General features: G+C 35.5%; 2 protein-coding genes across 3 annotated transcripts; one reads left to right on the forward strand and one right to left on the reverse strand.

The window, feature by feature from the left end:
- Positions 1–73: 73 nt before the first annotated feature.
- LOC125243105 (mannan-binding lectin serine protease 2-like) lies at positions 74–5,815 on the reverse strand. The gene is made up of 11 exons (XM_048152421.1): positions 5,720–5,815; positions 5,255–5,453; positions 4,882–5,062; positions 4,642–4,764; positions 3,600–3,793; positions 3,354–3,501; positions 3,050–3,171; positions 2,716–2,791; positions 1,235–1,360; positions 1,061–1,144; positions 74–969 (listed from the first exon to the last, which is right to left on the reverse strand). The coding sequence occupies exons 1-11, from the start codon at positions 5,776–5,778 to the stop codon at positions 212–214; spliced, it is 2,070 nt and encodes a 689-aa protein (XP_048008378.1). The 5' UTR covers positions 5,779–5,815; the 3' UTR covers positions 74–211.
- Positions 5,816–8,413: 2,598 nt separating this feature from the next.
- LOC125243107 (tumor necrosis factor receptor superfamily member 14) lies at positions 8,414–18,679 on the forward strand. Of its 2 annotated transcripts, none has more exons than XM_048152424.1 (8): positions 8,414–8,905; positions 10,062–10,187; positions 10,279–10,434; positions 10,896–10,989; positions 12,333–12,418; positions 12,593–12,709; positions 14,868–14,969; positions 18,450–18,679. In XM_048152424.1, the coding sequence occupies exons 1-8, from the start codon at positions 8,866–8,868 to the stop codon at positions 18,614–18,616; spliced, it is 888 nt and encodes a 295-aa protein (XP_048008381.1). In that variant the 5' UTR covers positions 8,414–8,865; the 3' UTR covers positions 18,617–18,679. The 2 variants fall into 2 exon arrangements, with proteins under 2 accessions (XP_048008381.1, XP_048008382.1); XM_048152425.1 differs by having other exon boundaries at positions 8,420–8,905; positions 10,062–10,181.
- The last annotated feature ends 144 nt before the right edge of the window (positions 18,680–18,823 follow it).

The raw sequence follows: 18,823 nt of genomic DNA on the forward strand, positions 1-18,823 counted from the left end.
TAAAAAAGAGACTCAACATGCTGGATTACTTGTAGGAAAAAAGAAGAACATTTTACAAAAGAAACTGAATGCCTTTACATGTGAAAATGATTTTATTAGGAGTATAAAACTTCAATCATTTATGGTAATAACTGATCAGATATAGTAGACGGACACTCTGATGTGCATTGTAATAACTGGTGTAGGTGAATATCATTTTAGTACACAGATGTTAGTTTTTTTCCATGGTTTCTTTGATCCAATCCAAGTAGTTTTTGACTTTAGTATAGTAGGCCTTAAAGCTTGCATTTCCACATCCAGGAGGACCCCATGATACAATTCCTATAAGACGATAAGGCTGGTCTGGAGACCCAGAACCCAGAACTGGGGAAAACAAAGGACCTCCACTGTCACCTTTACAACTGTCAATGCTTTTAACATCATCTCCAGCACAAAACATGTTATCAGTGACAGGCAGTTTCACTGGATCACACTCATCAAGAGGATATTCCTGAATATGCCCATAACGTAAAATTTTACTTTTTGAACCCCGCTCAAACCCTCCAAAACCCGATACTGTGCCCTCCATTACAGGTTCATGTGTTTTCTTTGGCAGACACACTGGCCTGATGTTTGGACCAAGTGGCACCCTGGCAGACATTTTGATCAGGGCAATGTCACTATCAAAGTTTTTTTGTTCTTTACCTTTACCAACTCTAGTATAATTTGGGTGAATTATGATCTTCTCTGTCTCCATAGTGACTGCGTTTTTGTCCAGACCATCAATTATTCCCCCTAACCAATTCAAGGTGGATTGTTCATATCCATCCACTACATGAGCAGCTGTTAGAGCCCAGTAATCACTGATCAGAGAAGCACCACCTCTGGTATGTGTCTTATGTAAGAGCTGCCAGGGAATCTGCCCCAGTCTGGCTTGTTTCCCACCAAAGACTCTGCCACCAGAAGAGACCTCTGTATTCATTCCACACACTAAAGGAGAGAAATATTAAATATATTAAAGAAATATGAAAGCCAACCAAGCATGTTTGGGTTTATAATCATATTCAGGATGATTCAATACCTGGTTCACATTTGGGTGAATCTTCTGTTAATTTTTGACCACTCTCAGACTCCCAATAACCCTCAGCATTACAGGTAAAATGACCTGAAGAAAGAGAAGACAGAAGGATGTGGAACTAACTACTGTTTTATCAAGAATTACAACAATGGTGTTTACATAAAACAAACATCTCACCAGTTTTATCCAGTTGATAATATTGAGAATTACACTTGAAACTGATTTGTTTCTTATAAGTTGTTGGAGGATCTTTATCTGATAGCTCCATTAATTCATGAAGCTCTGGAATGCCACAATCCACAGCTAAGGAGGACAACAAGAACAACAGGGTTTTTTTTAGGTGGGTGGGTGGGTTTTGTTAATGACACATTAACAATTTTCAGCTTCATGCTAAAAAGCATTCTGGATGTGTCTCCAAACATAATGAGCTGCCTAGACGTGCCGATATACAGTAATACAGTAATACAATATATCACAATAATGAACATGATAATGTTTTTTGCGGGCACTTCAAAACACTGTGAATTATTATTTATTACAAATTATTCCGATTTTTAGAATGCATTTTAAGAATGGTTTTCCATCAACCGCAACAACAATAAAAAGTACAACACTGCATGTGTGCTGCTTCAAAAAGAGGCATACACACTCTGACATAAACAACACCAATGCAGATAAGAAGCATGGCAGAACGAGTGAAGGAGACGCGCTGAATGAAAATGAACGAAAAGAATAATATTGTTAACATTAGCTCATTGTTAATGTTAGTTAATGCATTAACTAATGCTAACTAATGAGACCTTATTGTAAAATGTTACCTATTGTTTAATTCTTTTGTACTTTAATCTGTTTGAAATATTTGTTGTGTATTGTTTTGTGTATTGTTATATAGTATTTAAATGTTCAGATTTCTTTTTGTTATAAGAAAGAAATGTTATTACACCTGATATTGTCACGTAACGGTTGTATATAAAATCATACGACGAGGAATAAATTGAAGGAACAAACTCATAACATAAACTCAGTAAATAACTACTTGCATATTGCTTACATAGACAAAGACGGACAGAGAATGGGAGATAACTCAGGGTTAAAGTAGACAGAGGAAACAAAGGGAGCTAATGAGTTAATTAACGAACGCCAGGTTAACTGAATACAACCATCAAAGGAACTAACTAGAAACCAGTTCACAGGGAAACACAATGAAACAGAACATACATGTTACAGATATAGTATGACAACACATTATTTGCAACTTATTTCAATATCATGATAATCCTGCGATAAAATACTGTGATAAAATCTTAAGCAATTATCGTGACATGTAAATTTGATACCGTCACATGCCTAGAGCTGGCAAACATTTTTTGGGCATTGTACTGTTGGTGTGCCCACTACATGAATGCGGTTTCAAATGACTACTTAGCAAATTTGTTCAAAGCAGCTGTTTTTTGTGAGCTTGTAACAACACATCACATAATTTACTGTATTTACGAGAACAGTAGTTGAAGACAGCCCATTTAATACTAAGGATCCGAGAGAGGGTTGGAAAAAGATCAGGCAAAAATATATGATGTTTTCCCAAGTATATCTCAAAACACGACTTACTCAGAAATCAAGAAAAGAAGACAGTAGCCTATTAAAAGACATTTTCTCACGTTCACAGGCGATAACAGGACTCCACTCTCCATTATTCTGGCATGTGGATTCATACTCAACCTCAGCTGATTGAATCTGTGAAACAAAGAGTGACTTGCAATGATTAAAAACGTTTGACTCATAAGCTACTTTATAAAGTGCATGCAAACTGCTATCTAACTGCAAAAGCAAATTATCCAAATTTAAAGTAATTCAATTATATCTATTAATTATTCAATTATATATAATTTTTCTAAATAAATAATTTATTTACAAATTTCTATTAATTATATAATTCATCTAACTTTAATCTGCAGCCCTTCAGTCTGGGCAGGTAAAACCAATCAGACTTACTGATTTTAATACATGTCCTTTGTCACACTTCACTTTAACTTTGTAGCCCGTGGGATATTCAGAATAAGAATGCTGTGAGATCAGACTAGATGATGGCGTCACAGGTCCAACACAATTCATCTCTGAGAGAAAGTAAATAAACAACAACGCAACATGTAAATAAACAATTCACAGCACTTTTCAATCAACAATATATATTAGTCGTCACATTTTCAGAGGCAGATTCTCATATTGTTACATTTTGTTCTACCAATCCTAAATATGCAGCATATCCCTGATTAGTTTTAAAGATGGGGGCACACACCTCTCACTCTGTAACTGAGGCTAAATCCTCGGTTTGCACCTTTGTGGTCTGTCCTGAAGATAATCTCAACATGTTGAGACCTTGTGACGAAGAACGAAGGGGGTTTCCTTCCGCAAAATGTCCTAACGTCACCAGAGAGAGGTTTTATCTAAGAGTAAAGAGTATATAAAGAGAGAAGTAGTCAATGAGGAGAAATACAAAGAGAAAGAGACAATGTTCAAATTTTGTATAAAACATGTTGCATACAGTTAACGAGTCGGTACACTGTCCATTCTCTTTCATTTCCACATCAAACAAGCCTGTGAACGTCAGCTCAAACTGCAGACCTTCTTCTACAGCCAGAGTGTAAGAACACACAGAGTTTTCAGGGTACGGCTCGGGCCAGCCAGGTGACATCAGAACACCTTCTCGAGAGCCGTTGCGATCTTCACTGCAGCTAACTAACAGACAGAAAGAAAACAAAACGTGTCACTATCTGCTATAGGGATTAAGTTTAAAGTAGGGGTGTCAACTGAATAAGAAATGAATCAAATTATATATATGATATGCTGACTAATTAAACAAATAAATCACAACTAATCACATATATAAATATTTGTATTTTAGCACATTAGGCTATAATGATAGACAAGTAAATTGTTTAATAGACATTACAAAAGTTTTAGTCTTTCAGAGTTAAAAGTCAAGATGATACTTAAGAGATTCCTTCTGTATTGTGACACATATCCGAGTGAACTGGCTTGTTGAAATATAGGGCAGGGGATTAGTTTTATCTGTTGGTTTTTGATTGGATTTTGAGAAAACACCTCTTTACCATCTTCACGTACTACAATTTTATTTGGCCTTCAATGTTTTAATCATTCATCAGCTGGAAAAAAAAAACTGTCTGAAAGGGATCTCTAAGATATTAGTCCTCTGTGTCATTGTGGGGTGTGGACTTCCCTATTCTATTAGAGAATTACAAGGATTATTAAAACTATATAGTTATAGTGTTTGGTGTAAACAGCCCTTTATTCTTGTTGCTATGCTGATTGTTTAGCACATATTTCAGTATTTTTCTTAATGGAAGTTTCTTAATGGAAGACGTAGTAGAAGACAAATTATAATTTTTTAATTATGCTAAGTAGCCAAGTAATTTACAGGATAACAAAAATAATAATTTATTTTGCAATAATGACTAGCTGACTGACATTATTCCTTTCATAATTAATTGTTAAATTGACAACCCCAGTAAAATTGCCTCAAAATCTTCAATTCAAAATCTCAATCGACCACATCCATTCATTACCATGGCAGGTGTGCTCATCAGGGTCAAGGACGTAACCTGGTCTGCAGAAACAGCGATAACCTCCAATGTAGTTATTGCAGAGTTGGGTGCACTCATTTTCAGGGTCCGTACACTCATCAACATCTAAAAGTCAGTGGGATTTGATGTTAAAGCAATGGCTAAGATAACATTCTCAATGACCCACCATCTCATATCCATTCTGCCCTGCAGGCAGTGTATTTCTCATCATCTGTTACTCACCCTGAATGGCGTAAAAGCCTCGAAATCCAGTGTGTCTCTCAGGGTTCGAGTAGTCTGCAAGAAATGAAACAGAGAGACAACCACCACGGGAGGAGTGGAGGAAAGGGTTGATAGACGCCTGCAGTTCCTTCATGGACTTCCGTCCACACAGTTTGAAAAGAAGCTCCTCATCAGCAAATATCTGGACAAAAATTGTTGTCACTTACAAAACAAAATATAAATTTATGCAAAATATACACTGTAGTACATTTTATTTTCCCCCACAAACACTCCCTTTAACATAAAACTGCACTTCTAAGTGCACACAGATACAGCATGTGTTTTGTAAAAAAAAAAAAAAAAAAAAAAAAAAACCTCTTTCGAACACACACACCTTAAGGGAATCATCCTCACAATCAAGGCTTTCTTCCAGGTCCAAATGTATGAGAGTGAGTGTGATTCTGTGTCCAGTCGGAGCACACTCTTTCCAAGTCAGTCTGGAATTGGGGTCATACCCTCGTGGATGTCCAGGGGACTGCACCCATCCAGTCAACGGCACTGACCCACACACGGGAAGAAGAAGGACAATAACACTAGATAGGAAAAGTCAGAAATAAACAAATTCATAATGGAGAATGAGGGAGAAAATAGTAGGGTAGAAATGAATAAAGCAGAAAAGACAAGGATAGACATAAAGAACAAATTCAGAGGTAGAATGCAATGATGATAGATAGATAGATAGATAGATAGATAGATAGATAGATAGATAGATAGATAGATAGATAGATAGATAGATAGATAGATAGATAGATAGATAGATAGTGGAAAAATGATTACATGTAGAGAAATACATACATACCAGAAAACAATCATGATGGGAAGTGTTAAAAAAAACTCGCTCTCTCGTTTCACTTTCATGTTCTATGTGCATCATCATGTCCCAGCCCCCTTTTCCCTTAAAAACAGTCAACATACTTGAGTGTATGAGTGTTTCTCAACATCTGCCAGTGGGCGTTCACCCTGGACTGACATGAACTGTAGCGGAGATGTAGTGGCTGTGCCAGACAGAACACTGTCTACAAGAACATACAAGCCTCATTAACATTACACAACTAAAAAAAGAACATTTCTTAGTTCATTTAAAGTTTCAAACTTATGCAGTTATTCGAATATTTAAGATTATTATGTACAGTGGCCCAAAAAACGTATACGGACACTTAAAAATATATCAATCCAGGTAAACAAACTGAAGGGCTTGTCCCTTAAAAAAAATAGCCTCTACACCAGGCTTTAGTTTATGTCACAGCCATGAAAGATGAGCTATTTGCTAATCTTCACTACCATTTATATACTGAAGAATACTGTCAAGCAATAAAATATTGATTTTTTTTAACCCAATCCTTATGCATTCATATTCTATAAAAATGCATTTATTTTTCCTAATGTGTATTTTAGTGTTACTTGAGTTCACAAAATTATTCTCAATGTAAAAGTCAACATCATTACTAATATAAACAATATTTCAGTTAACTTAGAACTCGTGCTTGTGCGCAGTTTACAACAGAGACACGCAGCCAGAAAGAAATGGGCTACAGTCCAATGCTAAAATCCGTGCATGCACTTTGACCTGAGAGTAAGTATGCCCTCTGGTGTCAGAAATGAGAAAGACAGGAAAGTGAGGGGAAGAGAGAGAACAGATAAATGGGAAAGTGAGAGAGAGGGAGAGAGGAGGGCGGTTATAGATGGGAAAGAGATAGATGGGGGCACGGAGGAAGAAGAGGTTATCTGCACTGTATTGTTTGTATGTTTTCCACCAACCATTTACAGTAACACCCACACAAAAAAGGTCAAAAGGTGTCATTAAACATGTTAATTGAATTCTGATATGTCCTTTAACAGGAGTGTAGTGTACTACTATACTATGTGAAATGTTAAATAGTGATGTTTAGAGCTGATTAGTTATTTTTGTTTTTACGACGTGCAGTTTTTAAAATTGTGTAGATGTGCTTAAGGGTTACACTTGACCTTTCTTCCATAACAGTACATTTAACAACTACATTACATGACTAATGCTAATATGCTCCACAAGGTATGCTAAATTACCAATTACTCAGTCTCACATATTATAATACCTTCAAATGAGCTAAGCAAGCTTTATAAAACACCAATCAAAGTAAGTAAAACAGAAAGAGTTACTAGCTTTATTAAACACAAAAACAAGGAAGTAAAATGGTTTGCTACAGAGAGAAGTCTCTAGTGCAAGCCTCGAATCCCACTTCTGTTGTTGTTGTTGTTGTTGCTGTAGAGATCCTCAATTTAAAAAAAAAAAAAAAATCTTTTCTTTTGACAGCTATTAGTTTTATGTTTATTTGTTTTTCATTTTTTTCATTTCATTGTTTGGTTTTTGCATATAATTGTACTCTAATCGTGGGTAAAAAAATTATAATGTTAAAATCAGCATAAAACGGATGTTGCAATAGTCTTTTCTTCCCTATTGTGGTGTATATCTAAATGAAACAGCTTCTTGAACAATAAAAAATATATTTATAATAAATACTCCAATATTCCACTAAAAAACAAGAATTGTTTATTTTGTTCATGGTGACTAACATATTTGAAAGTAAAAATTGTCTGTATGCTATTTTACACATTCATCTTTTTTCACAGAAATGGCTTTGTATATTAAAACATATATCTATAAAAATCTATTGTTTTAGGAAGGGGTCCCTCACAAGGATATTTTGGGGTCCACAGCATCAAAAAGTTTAAAATCCATGATCTACAGTATGCAGTATACCTCAGATAACACCATATAACCATTCAAATAAAGTGTATCTTTATATATATATATATATATATATATATATATATATATATATATATATATATAAATCATGTGAGGAAAGACCTTTTTCCATTAACTACTAGAGTAAAATAATAGATATTGGTATTTAGAGGGTCCTCTGTGCAACAGCATGATAGCACTCACATGAAAGAGTACAGTAATGATATGAAACTACACTGTGAACAGTTCTGACCAAATGAGGAAAAGAGTAGGATAACACACACACATACACACACACATAGTGTCTTCCACAAAAGTATCTGTGGGTTTTTCAATCAGACCTCTTTTTTGTTCTTCTGACATTTAGATCACACATATGTGTGATTTCGTTCAGAGCAGTTAGCAGACACATGCACACACACACACACACACACACATATACATATATATATATATATATATATATATATATATATATATATATATATATATAAAATAGGCAGGTATGTTTGCTAAAACATACCTGCCTCACTCAGAAAGAATGAAATGTTGTCTGAAATGTTATTAATATAAATTAATATATAAAATAACTTTAAACTTATCTCAAACTTTTGACAGCTCAATCATGCCTAATATTATTTAAAGCACCATGATGTTTTAGTTTGAAAATCCTCAATAATGTTGACTGCTGTACTCAATACTATTTCGGAGAAATTTAAGTCACACAATAAATTGAGGTCTTGTGGTAGTGTTGACGTTCTGTCTGGTTTAATGCTGCGTGAACAGGAAGGAAGGCGAGAGAATGCAAGCACAAGTGCAGAGGGTGGATAGAAGTAGTGGGGCTTTCCAGTGCATTGGGCAGAAAAAGGGTAAGAGAGGGGGTTAAGAGAGGGTGACGTAAAAAAAGAGTCACAAAGGAAAGAGAAAAAAATGATTCCCCTGCCTGCAGCCGACGAACGGAGACACCACACAACAAGACCGCGTAAGTAAGCGTGAGAGACAGACAGAAGAGAAAATAGAAGAAGATAACTGACGCAATAGCAGGGGCCAGCACGACCGAATAATCATCAATTTCTTGGTAACGTGAATAGAAGAATCAAGACATCACTTCAAGTGTCCATAATTGGTGTCAACTGGTGTAAGCCAACAGACCTCATATGACTACACAAAACTATTCATACTGAAAGGATCAAACCGAGACAACAGTGAAAGTAGCCAAGATGGGAAAAGAGAAATGCAATGGCCAAAAATGTCCGAAAGGTGAGATTTTCATATCATTACTGTACAAACTACTTTGATTTGAGAAGATCTGGGTTTTTATCCATTTCTATTAAAATCGTTTCATACAATGAAATGGGAATGCTGTATTTAATATTAGAATCTATTCGTGTGTTTGAGTCATTGTATCACTTATTGTTGGTCAAAATGAAGGTTCAATTTAAACTTTAAACAACATCATGAAAGCAGTTCACCAAACGTTGTGTGAAAAAGAGCAATCGTGACTGATCTTTTCTTTATTGCAATGTTTTACAACGACACGTTCCTTTATAGTTAATTTTGTGACATAACTTCCCATAGAATTGACTGTAAAGCACAGGATATTATTTTTACTTATCATATTGTTTTCATCAAGGTAAAGTCAGCCCCCTAGAGTCTGTTATACACAGGAAATCCTGTACTGTAACCCTGCTAACAAGAGATTTTTTGATGTTTCTCGGAAATTACGCATTAACATAACACAGTACATTACCATTTGACATTTAAAAAGATATATTAGATGGAATAAAAAGTATGTATGCACCACATTATATAATGAAACAGCTTTTAATTTAATGAAAGGCAGTGCAAGCACACTTTTCAAGCAAAGTTTCACAATAATAAGCTTATGTTTAAAATGACAAAACTATATGTAATTCAAAATGAAGCCAAAAAAGTATTTGAACACTTTCTGCTTATTGAACCTAGTGGATGATGTTCATAGTTAATGTGATGATTAACTACACCTTTGAATTTGAGAAGAATCATACAATCATACAATCATAAAAAATGACCATTTGGTTATACTTACCCTCATTTTGTTCAAAACAGTTATGACACTCTTCCTTCTGCAGAACACAACAGAAGTTATTTTGAAGAATGTTTCATTGTGTTTTTGTCAATGAAAGTCAAAGGGCTCCAATATTATTGTTTTAGACTTTCCTTGTACTGTATGGGCAAACAAACACTGGAACATTTTCCAAATACTTATTAAATTCACTGTACGTATATGGTGGTGGGTTGAATTTTTTGCTCTTTTCAGGTCATATACAAGCAACTTCAACAAATCACTGGCTTTTAAATACATAGATTATTAATGATAGACTCCTCCGATGATTGTGAAATATTGTGCAAAAACTGAGCTCTCTTTCTTTTTCAGGGAAATATATGGCTGCCGAATGTGATGCCACATCTGATATAGTGTGTGAAATATGTCCACGTCATACATTTAGTGGTCAGGAAAACAGAATGAAGCAGTGTCTACCCTGCATGGAGTGCAGTAAGAGTAATTTCACATTACTTTACTCTTGTCTTTCTTACTAATAATGCTACATGTCTTTTTTTTAGGGAGTAATGTTTGTGTTTGTGTGTGACAGACAATAACCTGGTGATGGTAAAGGAGTGTGAGGCAGACAAAAACACAGAGTGCAGGTGTAAGCCGGGATACTACTGTACACATTTAAGCAATTCCCACTGCGATCACTGCAGTCCCGTCTCCAAGTGTCCTCCAGGAAAAGGGGTCAATGTTAAGTGTAAGTATCTGTCTTTGCTTATGTGATGCAGGGCTTTTCAAACTTTCTTTCAATTGTCAGTTTCATCAAACACCTAAACTCAGATCCTTGTGGTAGTTGTAGTCCTTATTTAGCGGCTTGTTAGCCATGCACATCTATATATGCTTTAATATGTCTTCCTAAGCTAAAGCCCTCTTCAGTGTGATTACTCTGAAAACTGTCTCAAAGACTCTGAGAAGGGAAAATAAACCAAAATTAAACCAATTATGAACTGTGTGAAAATAACACTATGCTTTGCCACAATATCCACAATGACTCATATAGTGACAGGTCTAAAAAGGCACTATTTGAGTTTGCATTCAAGCATGTGTTTTGTGGCTATACCTGTCGGAAGATCTGCAATGGTTTGAATCGCTTCCATCGAGTGTTCGGGTTGGAATATGTGGCAGGAGGGCTTTTGAATAACTGAAGTTGTATTGCAGACACGTTCCAGTCAGACACTGTGTGCAAACCCTGCCCTGAGGGAACCTACAGTGATGTGGAGGATTATGAGTCCGTCTGCAAAAATCATACAAGGTGGGAGTCAGCGTTACATACAATTATAAGCTGTAGTTTATAAACATTTGTGAACTCATTTTTCCTCACATGATATAATAGGCACACTCAAGACTGACAGAGGAACACAACACTTCTCATAAATTCACAAAATCCCCCCACACACAGTGTACATATGACTATTCAGTTCTTTAGATTTAAATTATCTCTTGTGAAACTATTGCTGAAATCAGAAGCTTCTGACTCACGTTAATGATTATTTTCAGGTTACTATTTTTTTAAATAGTTCACCCAAAAATGAAAATTGTGTCATCATTTACTCACCCTCAGGTTGTTCCAAACCTGTATAAATGTCTTTGTTCTGCTGAACACAAAGGAAGATATTTGGAAGAATGTCTGTGATCAAACGGATCTCATTCCCCATTGACTTCCATAGTATTTATTTTTCCTACTATTGTAGTCATTGGGGGATGGGAGATCTGTTTGATCACAGACATTCTTCCAAATATCTTCCTTTGTGTTCAGCAGAACAAAGACATTTATACAGGTTTGGAACAACCTGAGGGTGAGTAAATGATGACAGAATTTTCATTTTTGGGAGAACTATCCCTTTAACTAACATAAACAAACAAAAAGCAATATATTTTTATAGCATTTCATGTTCATGTTAGTTCACAGTTCATTAACTAATGTTAACAGATACAACTTTTCATCTTAAAAATGTATTAGTAAATGTTGAGATTAACAATTAAAAGATTAACAATTAGCTAATATTAATAAAGTATGTAGAAGTGTTGTTGATTGATACAACATGATAAGTAATGTAGTTAAATGAAATGAAACCTTATTGTACGGTGATACAATTTTTTCTCTACATGTATATATTTTCATTTTTAGACCTATAATGCCATTACTTTTCCACCTCCATCTGATATAAAGAAAAGCCAGAGGAACGCATAGCATTTATGTAGGCCTAATTACCATTACCGGTTTGACGTAACATTTTTTACGTAATGTCTTCTGTCATTGTACTTATTTTGCGTAATGTCTTGTGTCATTCTCCTACACAAAATAAGATCACATTAATTTGTTTCCATTCAAAAAAAAATAAAAAATGTAGACGTACGTACACTAGTAGGAGGGTGGGTGGGTATCGCTTCCTTTCTCAACCTCTCTCCGACATACATATACACACAAAATATTTCTTTCCCTTTCTTTCTACAAGTACACAAAGTAGGCCCTACCCGCAATACAAATGTCTATTATTACACTCATACATAATTATATTCCTCAGCTCAATTGCTAAGCTAAATAAACTTAAAGTTTCCCCTCTGAAATCCTCTGCCTTCTCTGTCATTTTACAGTTGTGATGATTTTGGTCGAGATGTGAAAGTTCCTGGGACCAGCACATCAGATGTTGTGTGTGGAAATTTTAAACCATGTACTACATGTGAGTCTCTCTATAGACTACCTCTACTGGGAAAGCTTTATTGGAAATGTCACCATGTTCAATGTATTATTTTTTTTTTTTTTCATAATCAATCAAATGAAATAATGTATTAATTTAAAAAAAGAGTTTACATGAAGCGGTACCTCTTAGCTTACATTTTCTTCTTTATTTCAGCTTGTTCTTGGTTGTTACCTGCTAGCCTGTGGACAGGGGTCGTGGTTACAGCCTTGATTGTATTTCTGGTCCTGTTTATAATTTACTGGAGAAACAAACGTCGGTCAGAAATATCAGGTAGGCTATGTGTAACATATAACAATCGCGTTTTTGGCGGGGCTCCCCAGGTAAAAGTTGCATTCCAGGGGCTAAATGTCATGTTATTTGGGTTGCTTCAACCCGCGGGAACAGTGTACAAGTAGCTCAAAACATGCGGATTTGCTTAATGCCCGAGTAGGATATTTTGGGTGTGTTTTATGCAAATTAGCAGCTGTACACAGGAAAGCAGCTGGGCACATACGTTAGGAAAATCAGCATAAGAACGAGTGAAAGAACAAATATAAATATATATAAATACAATAAAATTATATATATTTTAAATAATAAATATGAAAACACTGAGTCCTTAAAGAGACATCACTTTGGGGGAAAAATGAGATGGGAGGAAAAATAAGTCAATGCTTTTATGTTCTCTCGAAAATGTTTTGCCTTAAAGGGTTAGTTCACCCAAAAATGAAAATTCTGTCATTTATTCCAAACCCTTCGTTCATCTTTGGAACACAAATTAAGATATTTTTGATAAAATTCAATAGCTGTCTGACTCCTCAATAGACAGCAATTTAACAACCACTTTCAAGGTCCAGAAATGTACTAAGGACATTGTTAAAAAAAAGTCGCATGACTACAGTGGGTCAACCTAAATTTTATGAAGTGATTAGAATAGCCTACTTTTTCTGCGCAAAAACAAAACAAAGATAAAGACTTTATTCAACAATCTCTTCTCTTCCCTGTCATTATCCTTACGTAGTTGCCTAAATTAGCACGGTGAAGGCTTCCGTGTAACGCATGCGTGTGATGCTGAGCCGGCGTTCCGACATAGAACGCACCGAACGTAAACAACATATCAGAATGACACAGAACAGAAGATATTGTTGAAAAAAAGTTGTTAGTTTTGTTTTATTTTTGCACACAAAAAGTATTCTCGTCACGTCGACTATTTTAAAAATGTCCTTACTACCTTTCTGGACCTTGAAATTGGTAGTTAAAATGCTGTCTAATGAGGAGTCAGACAACTATCGGATTTCATCAAAAATATCTTAATTTGTTTTCCGAAGATGAACGAAGATCTTATGGGTGTGGAACGACATGAGGGTGAGTAATTAATGACAGAATTTTCATTTTTGGGTGAACTAACCCTTTAAGTTTCCCCCAAGAAACTGTGTTCGCTCGCAAAACATATGTGAGAGAACGCAAAATCATTGACATAATTTTTCATATTTGTTTTCCCTTCACCATGTCCCTTTTGGGGCTCCATAGATATAAGACTGTGGCTCTTATGCTGCCATCAGGTGCTCTTGGAATTATCGTAAATAGGCCTATGAGTTTCCTAGGTAAAAATTGCACACTCCCAACGCACTCCCAACTTGAATGCGAAATCACGACTTCAGAATTGGGAATTATCAAATTTCCGGTAGCATGTGAAGGCAGCTTTAGAGACAAGAAGCATTTCTGCTGAGTGGTCAAGAAAGTCAAGCTGACTTCATATCAGATCTGTGGGTTGTAGATCTAGGTTGACTATAATTGTACCTGATGATGGGCGAGCAGAATTTTGCATTGACGTACATAAAAAGGGTCATTTACTGTAGCAGTAACAGCAGATTTGATTGATAGGAAACCCCAAACTCTGTCTCTAATGCTACAAGATGCATACACATATGTATACCTGCATGCAATGCATAATTCTTTGCCAGTCATTGAAGGATAGATAATCTTGCTCTGAAATCTTTTAATATTTAAGATAGTACATCTGCTGGCGTCACTGATTTCCAACATCAGGGTGGATGTACACAAGATCAAAACAGTCATGCTGCTGTTGTTTCTGTCAATTGCTTACAGCTTAGTGCACAAAATGCCTAAGATTAAACTGATGCTGGTAAACCACATCCTATCAGTTCTACATACATGCTCACAGACCTTTAACAATGTGTCGTAAAATGCAGAACAGCCTCTCATAAAAAATAGCAGACACATCTGATAATGGTTGCTGTAAGTAAATGACGTCCAACTCTCTCAGACAAATAATTCTGCAATTTTATACATTAAGAACAAAGTAATTATTGAATAAATATTCAAAATATGTTAAATGCAAATCTAAACATCAACAATACATGTTAAATGTTAAGGAAATGTAAGGCTATTGTGAGCCATTACTGATGTTGTGCATGTGTGTTCTCAGAGATTTCTTCAAGCCAAATCTCGCCAGTGCTTCCTCCAGACATCCTGAAATACCCTGCAGACTTTGACATGGAGAAATGTGTAGAGTGTGACAAACAAAAAGGTAAAACTCTTTGTTTTCTTCAAGTTTGCCTCTGTTAATCACACACATAAATGTATTGTTCCTTACTTGCACATAGACACAATAATATATTCCAGGATTTGTTCATACACACCTCTCTGTAAAATATTAATTTACATAAGGGGTCTTCAACAGGGACATCTGACAATTATTGTTTGATCTCAAACATAATTTTTGTGCAATGTTTTACTATATGCATACAGTGTTGGGGAAAGTTACTTTTAAAAGTAATGCATTACAATACTGCGCTACTCCCTAAAAAAGTAACTAATTGCATTACTTATTTACTTTTTATGGAAAGTAATGCATTATATTACTTTTGCGTTACTTTTCCTCATTTAAGCTGGGCTTGCTTGTTTGTTTTTAATTACAAAAAAGTAATATTTTTGTCAAATGTAAAGGCCCTTTCACACCAAAAGTGAAATGAATAAGCCCCAAGCTGAAGGAAATGCAAATTCACACCTGTACAGTAGAGGGCGCAACTCAAACAAACCTTTCAGCTGTGCTGCTGAAGAAAGTTCAACACTCTTACTTCATCAACATAACAAACAAAAAAAAACACACATGTGGTTTATCTTAAGACATTTTTGTTGGATTAATTGGATCATCGAAGGTCAGCAGCAGCATTTACTAGTTTCTTGAAAAAGTAATCTGATTATGTTACTTGTAATGTGTTACCCCAACACTGTGAATATTATTGTAGAAAATGATTGAAATGCAATACAAACAGTGTATAAGACTGTGTGAAAAAAGTCCTGAAAAGGTTGAAGACCCCTAATATACAGTATTTATATTAACTCACAGTTCTCAAGTGTTATCTTTAGTCAATGACATTAAGACATCCGAGCTATAAAGCAAGCAACAAATATTAAAGGTCCCGTTTTTCGTGGTTTTTTGAAGCTTTGATTGTGTTTATAGTGTGCAATATAACATGTGTTCATGTTTCGCGTGTAAAAAAAACAGTATTTTTCACATAATTTACTTATCTGTATACCGCTGTTTCCACTGTCATAAAAACGGGCTGATGACTTCCTTGTTCTATGAAGTCCCTCCTTCAGAAATACGTAACGAGTTCTGATTGTGCCAGCGGTTCCTGTGTTGTGATTCGACAGCTCTGAGCGCACCGTGCCCGGAAAAGTCACGCCTCTTACCATAACGTGGAGATGCACGCGCTCAGTCAGTGTTATTGTAAACATGTCTTTAATTTTACCCTATCAATTTGAGCCGGAATCAGACCCGGTAAAAATAACAGCGTTTCGACGACATGGCGACAAACACACTCTACAAACGCAACTCTTGTGTATTCCTGTGGGCGGAGGTTAGTCAAAAAACTGTTTTAGTGACGTCATTAAAGAAGGAAGTAGAGGGATGTAGTCCAAACTGGCCGTTCGATGTAGGCGACTTCTGTTAAATAAAATATCTCGCTTGGCATTGAACTTTGAGCTTTAAAATTTTACAGATTTTATTTATACTACTAACAACAACATTACACACTAACTAAAGTTTGAAACATGGGATCACGAAGAACGGGACCTTTAATGTTCACTTATCTGAATTAAATGCTAACTCTGCAGAATGGCAGAAAAATCCTGACAATTTAATAGTGATATTTTACTTAAAGGATTAGTCCACTTTTAAATACACTTTTCCTGATAAATTTACTCACCCCCATGTCATCCAAGATGTTCATGTCTTTCTTTCGTCAGTCGAAAAGAAATGAAGGTTTTTGAGGAAAACATTCCAGGATTTTTCTCCTTACAGTGGATTTCAATGGCTACCAACAGATTGAAGGTCAAAATTACAGTTTCAGTGCAGCTTCAAGGGCTTTAAACGATACCAGATGAGTAATAAGGGTCTTATCTAGCGAACCGATCGGTCATTTTCGAAAAAAATACAACCGTTTATGCTTCATAAACAAAATATCGCCTTGAACGTACTTTCCGCTTCCGCATTCTTTACGCTGAATGTCCTACGCCTTCCCTATTCAAGTTACAGAAAAAAAAAAAAAGGCGCCGCGTTCGTTCCGTAAGTAGAATAGGGAAGGCGTAGAACATTCAGCGTAAGCGTTATGAAGAATGCGGAAGCGGAAAGTACGTTCAAGGCGATATTTTGTTTATAAAGCATAAGCGGTTGTATTTTTTTCGAAAATGAACGATCGATTCGCTAGATAAGACCCTTATTACTCATCTGGTATCGTTTAAAGCCCTTGAAGCTGCACTGAAACTGTAATTTTGACCTTCAATCTGTTGGTAGCCACTGAAATCCACTGTAAGGAGAAAAATCCTGGAATGTTTTCCTCAAAAACCTTCATTTCTTTTCGACTGACGAAAGAAAGACATGAACATCTTGGATGACATGGGGGTGAGTAAATTTATCAGGAAAAGTGTATTTAAAAGTGGACTAATCCTTTAAATCCTGAATTTGAAATGTATTTGTACAAAGTAATGAATTTAAACACAAATGAGAGGGCCAGCGCTTCTGAATGCATTTGTATATATATCAGCAACACAGTACCTCTAATATTTCTGAAGCTGTGACCTGGAAATCTGTCAGATAATTTGAAATGGCATTCTAGAATCTTACCGAACATTCCAACAGTATGCATTAAATACAGTCAGGAGAGTTTCAAAATGAGCAATACCATTTTTTTTGATGACTTCAATTATGGCTTTGCGTCACTGTATAAAACATTGAAACATTTCCTTTGAACTCATCTGATCTTATCAGCTCACAGACAGGAGGGTACAAACCACATAGGAATTGTCTTTCACTGCATGCTAAAGAATCTAGTTTAGCTGTGTTGGCCTCCCACGACTCCTACACTTTCCTCCTGCACTTAATTCAGTGCAGCGATAAAGTATTTGATGTCTCTGCTAAACATGGGGTCTGAATCGTATGCTGATTTAAAACCAGTCATATTGTGACACCAGGTACACAGAGTTTCCGGTTTGTACAGTAAGCAGCTTTTCTGGTCTGATCTCAAAAGGCAAATTTACGAGAAACTGATTACACGTGATCTGGAAATTTTTAATCACAATTATAAATTCTTTATATTTAAAGGGTTTGTTTGGGCGGACTTAATGCTCTTGAAATGCTTAGGCCAATTATTTCACCTAAAATACAGTAATATTTTGAAATATTATTATTATTATTAATACAATATTTTTTAAAAAGTAATTTATTCCTATGATGGCAAAGCTGAATTTTCAGCAGCCATTACTCCAGTCTTCAGTGTCATGTGATCCTTCAGAAATGATCCTCATTTAATGCTGTTGAAACAGAAATGCTTAGACAGACCACTCTGGTGAAAGAATATCTGAATATATGTGAATTTAATCCAAGTTATTAGAAAGCCTGTAAAGGGAGTTTACTTATCAGTTTAACGAAAACACAAATGATTAGATATTTAGATGATGAGCCAATCACTGATCAATCATTTTCTCTTCTTTTTTTTTTCCTCAGCTGAAAATTACACAGAGATGGACAGTTGCATACAGTGTGATGGAGTTATGTCAACAAAGAGAGTGTCGGGAAAATACAGCCAAATAACTGCCGCAAATGGATATACAGAAAGCATGTATCACTCTGCTTATCATTCGCAGCCACAGGAGTCTGAATGGAATGATTAACTTTGACACATTAACTCCCTATTAACCCCTAATTAACTCCCTAATTAAAGGTTTTCTCTGTCAGTGTAGAAGCTTTACTTTTGTTCTGGTAAAATGTGTGTAAATAGCCTAACTAGATTTTATTTTTTACAGTAAAAATACATTTATATTCTACAATAATCAAGATGAATGGAAAATTTAACATTGTCTTTATGGATGGTATTGTTT

This window comes from Megalobrama amblycephala, linkage group LG13 (assembly GCF_018812025.1).
Source record: "Megalobrama amblycephala isolate DHTTF-2021 linkage group LG13, ASM1881202v1, whole genome shotgun sequence".
Classification (NCBI taxonomy): Eukaryota; Metazoa; Chordata; class Actinopteri; order Cypriniformes; family Xenocyprididae; genus Megalobrama; species Megalobrama amblycephala.

Coding starts and splice junctions, on each gene's coding strand:
- LOC125243105 (XM_048152421.1), bottom strand. CDS start 5,778: ATGAAAGTGAAACGAGAGAGCGAGTTTTTTTTAACACTTCCCATCATG. Junction 5,063..5,254: donor GTGAGGATGATTCCCTTAAG/GTGTGTGTGTTC, acceptor ATTTTTGTCCAG/ATATTTGCTGATGAGGAGCT. Junction 1,361..2,715: donor TCCTGTTATCGCCTGTGAAC/GTGAGAAAATGT, acceptor TGTCCTCCTTAG/CTGTGGATTGTGGCATTCCA.
- LOC125243107 (XM_048152424.1), top strand. CDS start 8,866: ATGGGAAAAGAGAAATGCAATGGCCAAAAATGTCCGAAAG. Junction 8,906..10,061: donor TGGCCAAAAATGTCCGAAAG/GTGAGATTTTCA, acceptor TTTCTTTTTCAG/GGAAATATATGGCTGCCGAA. Junction 10,188..10,278: donor CTGCATGGAGTGCAGTAAGA/GTAATTTCACAT, acceptor TGTGTGTGACAG/ACAATAACCTGGTGATGGTA.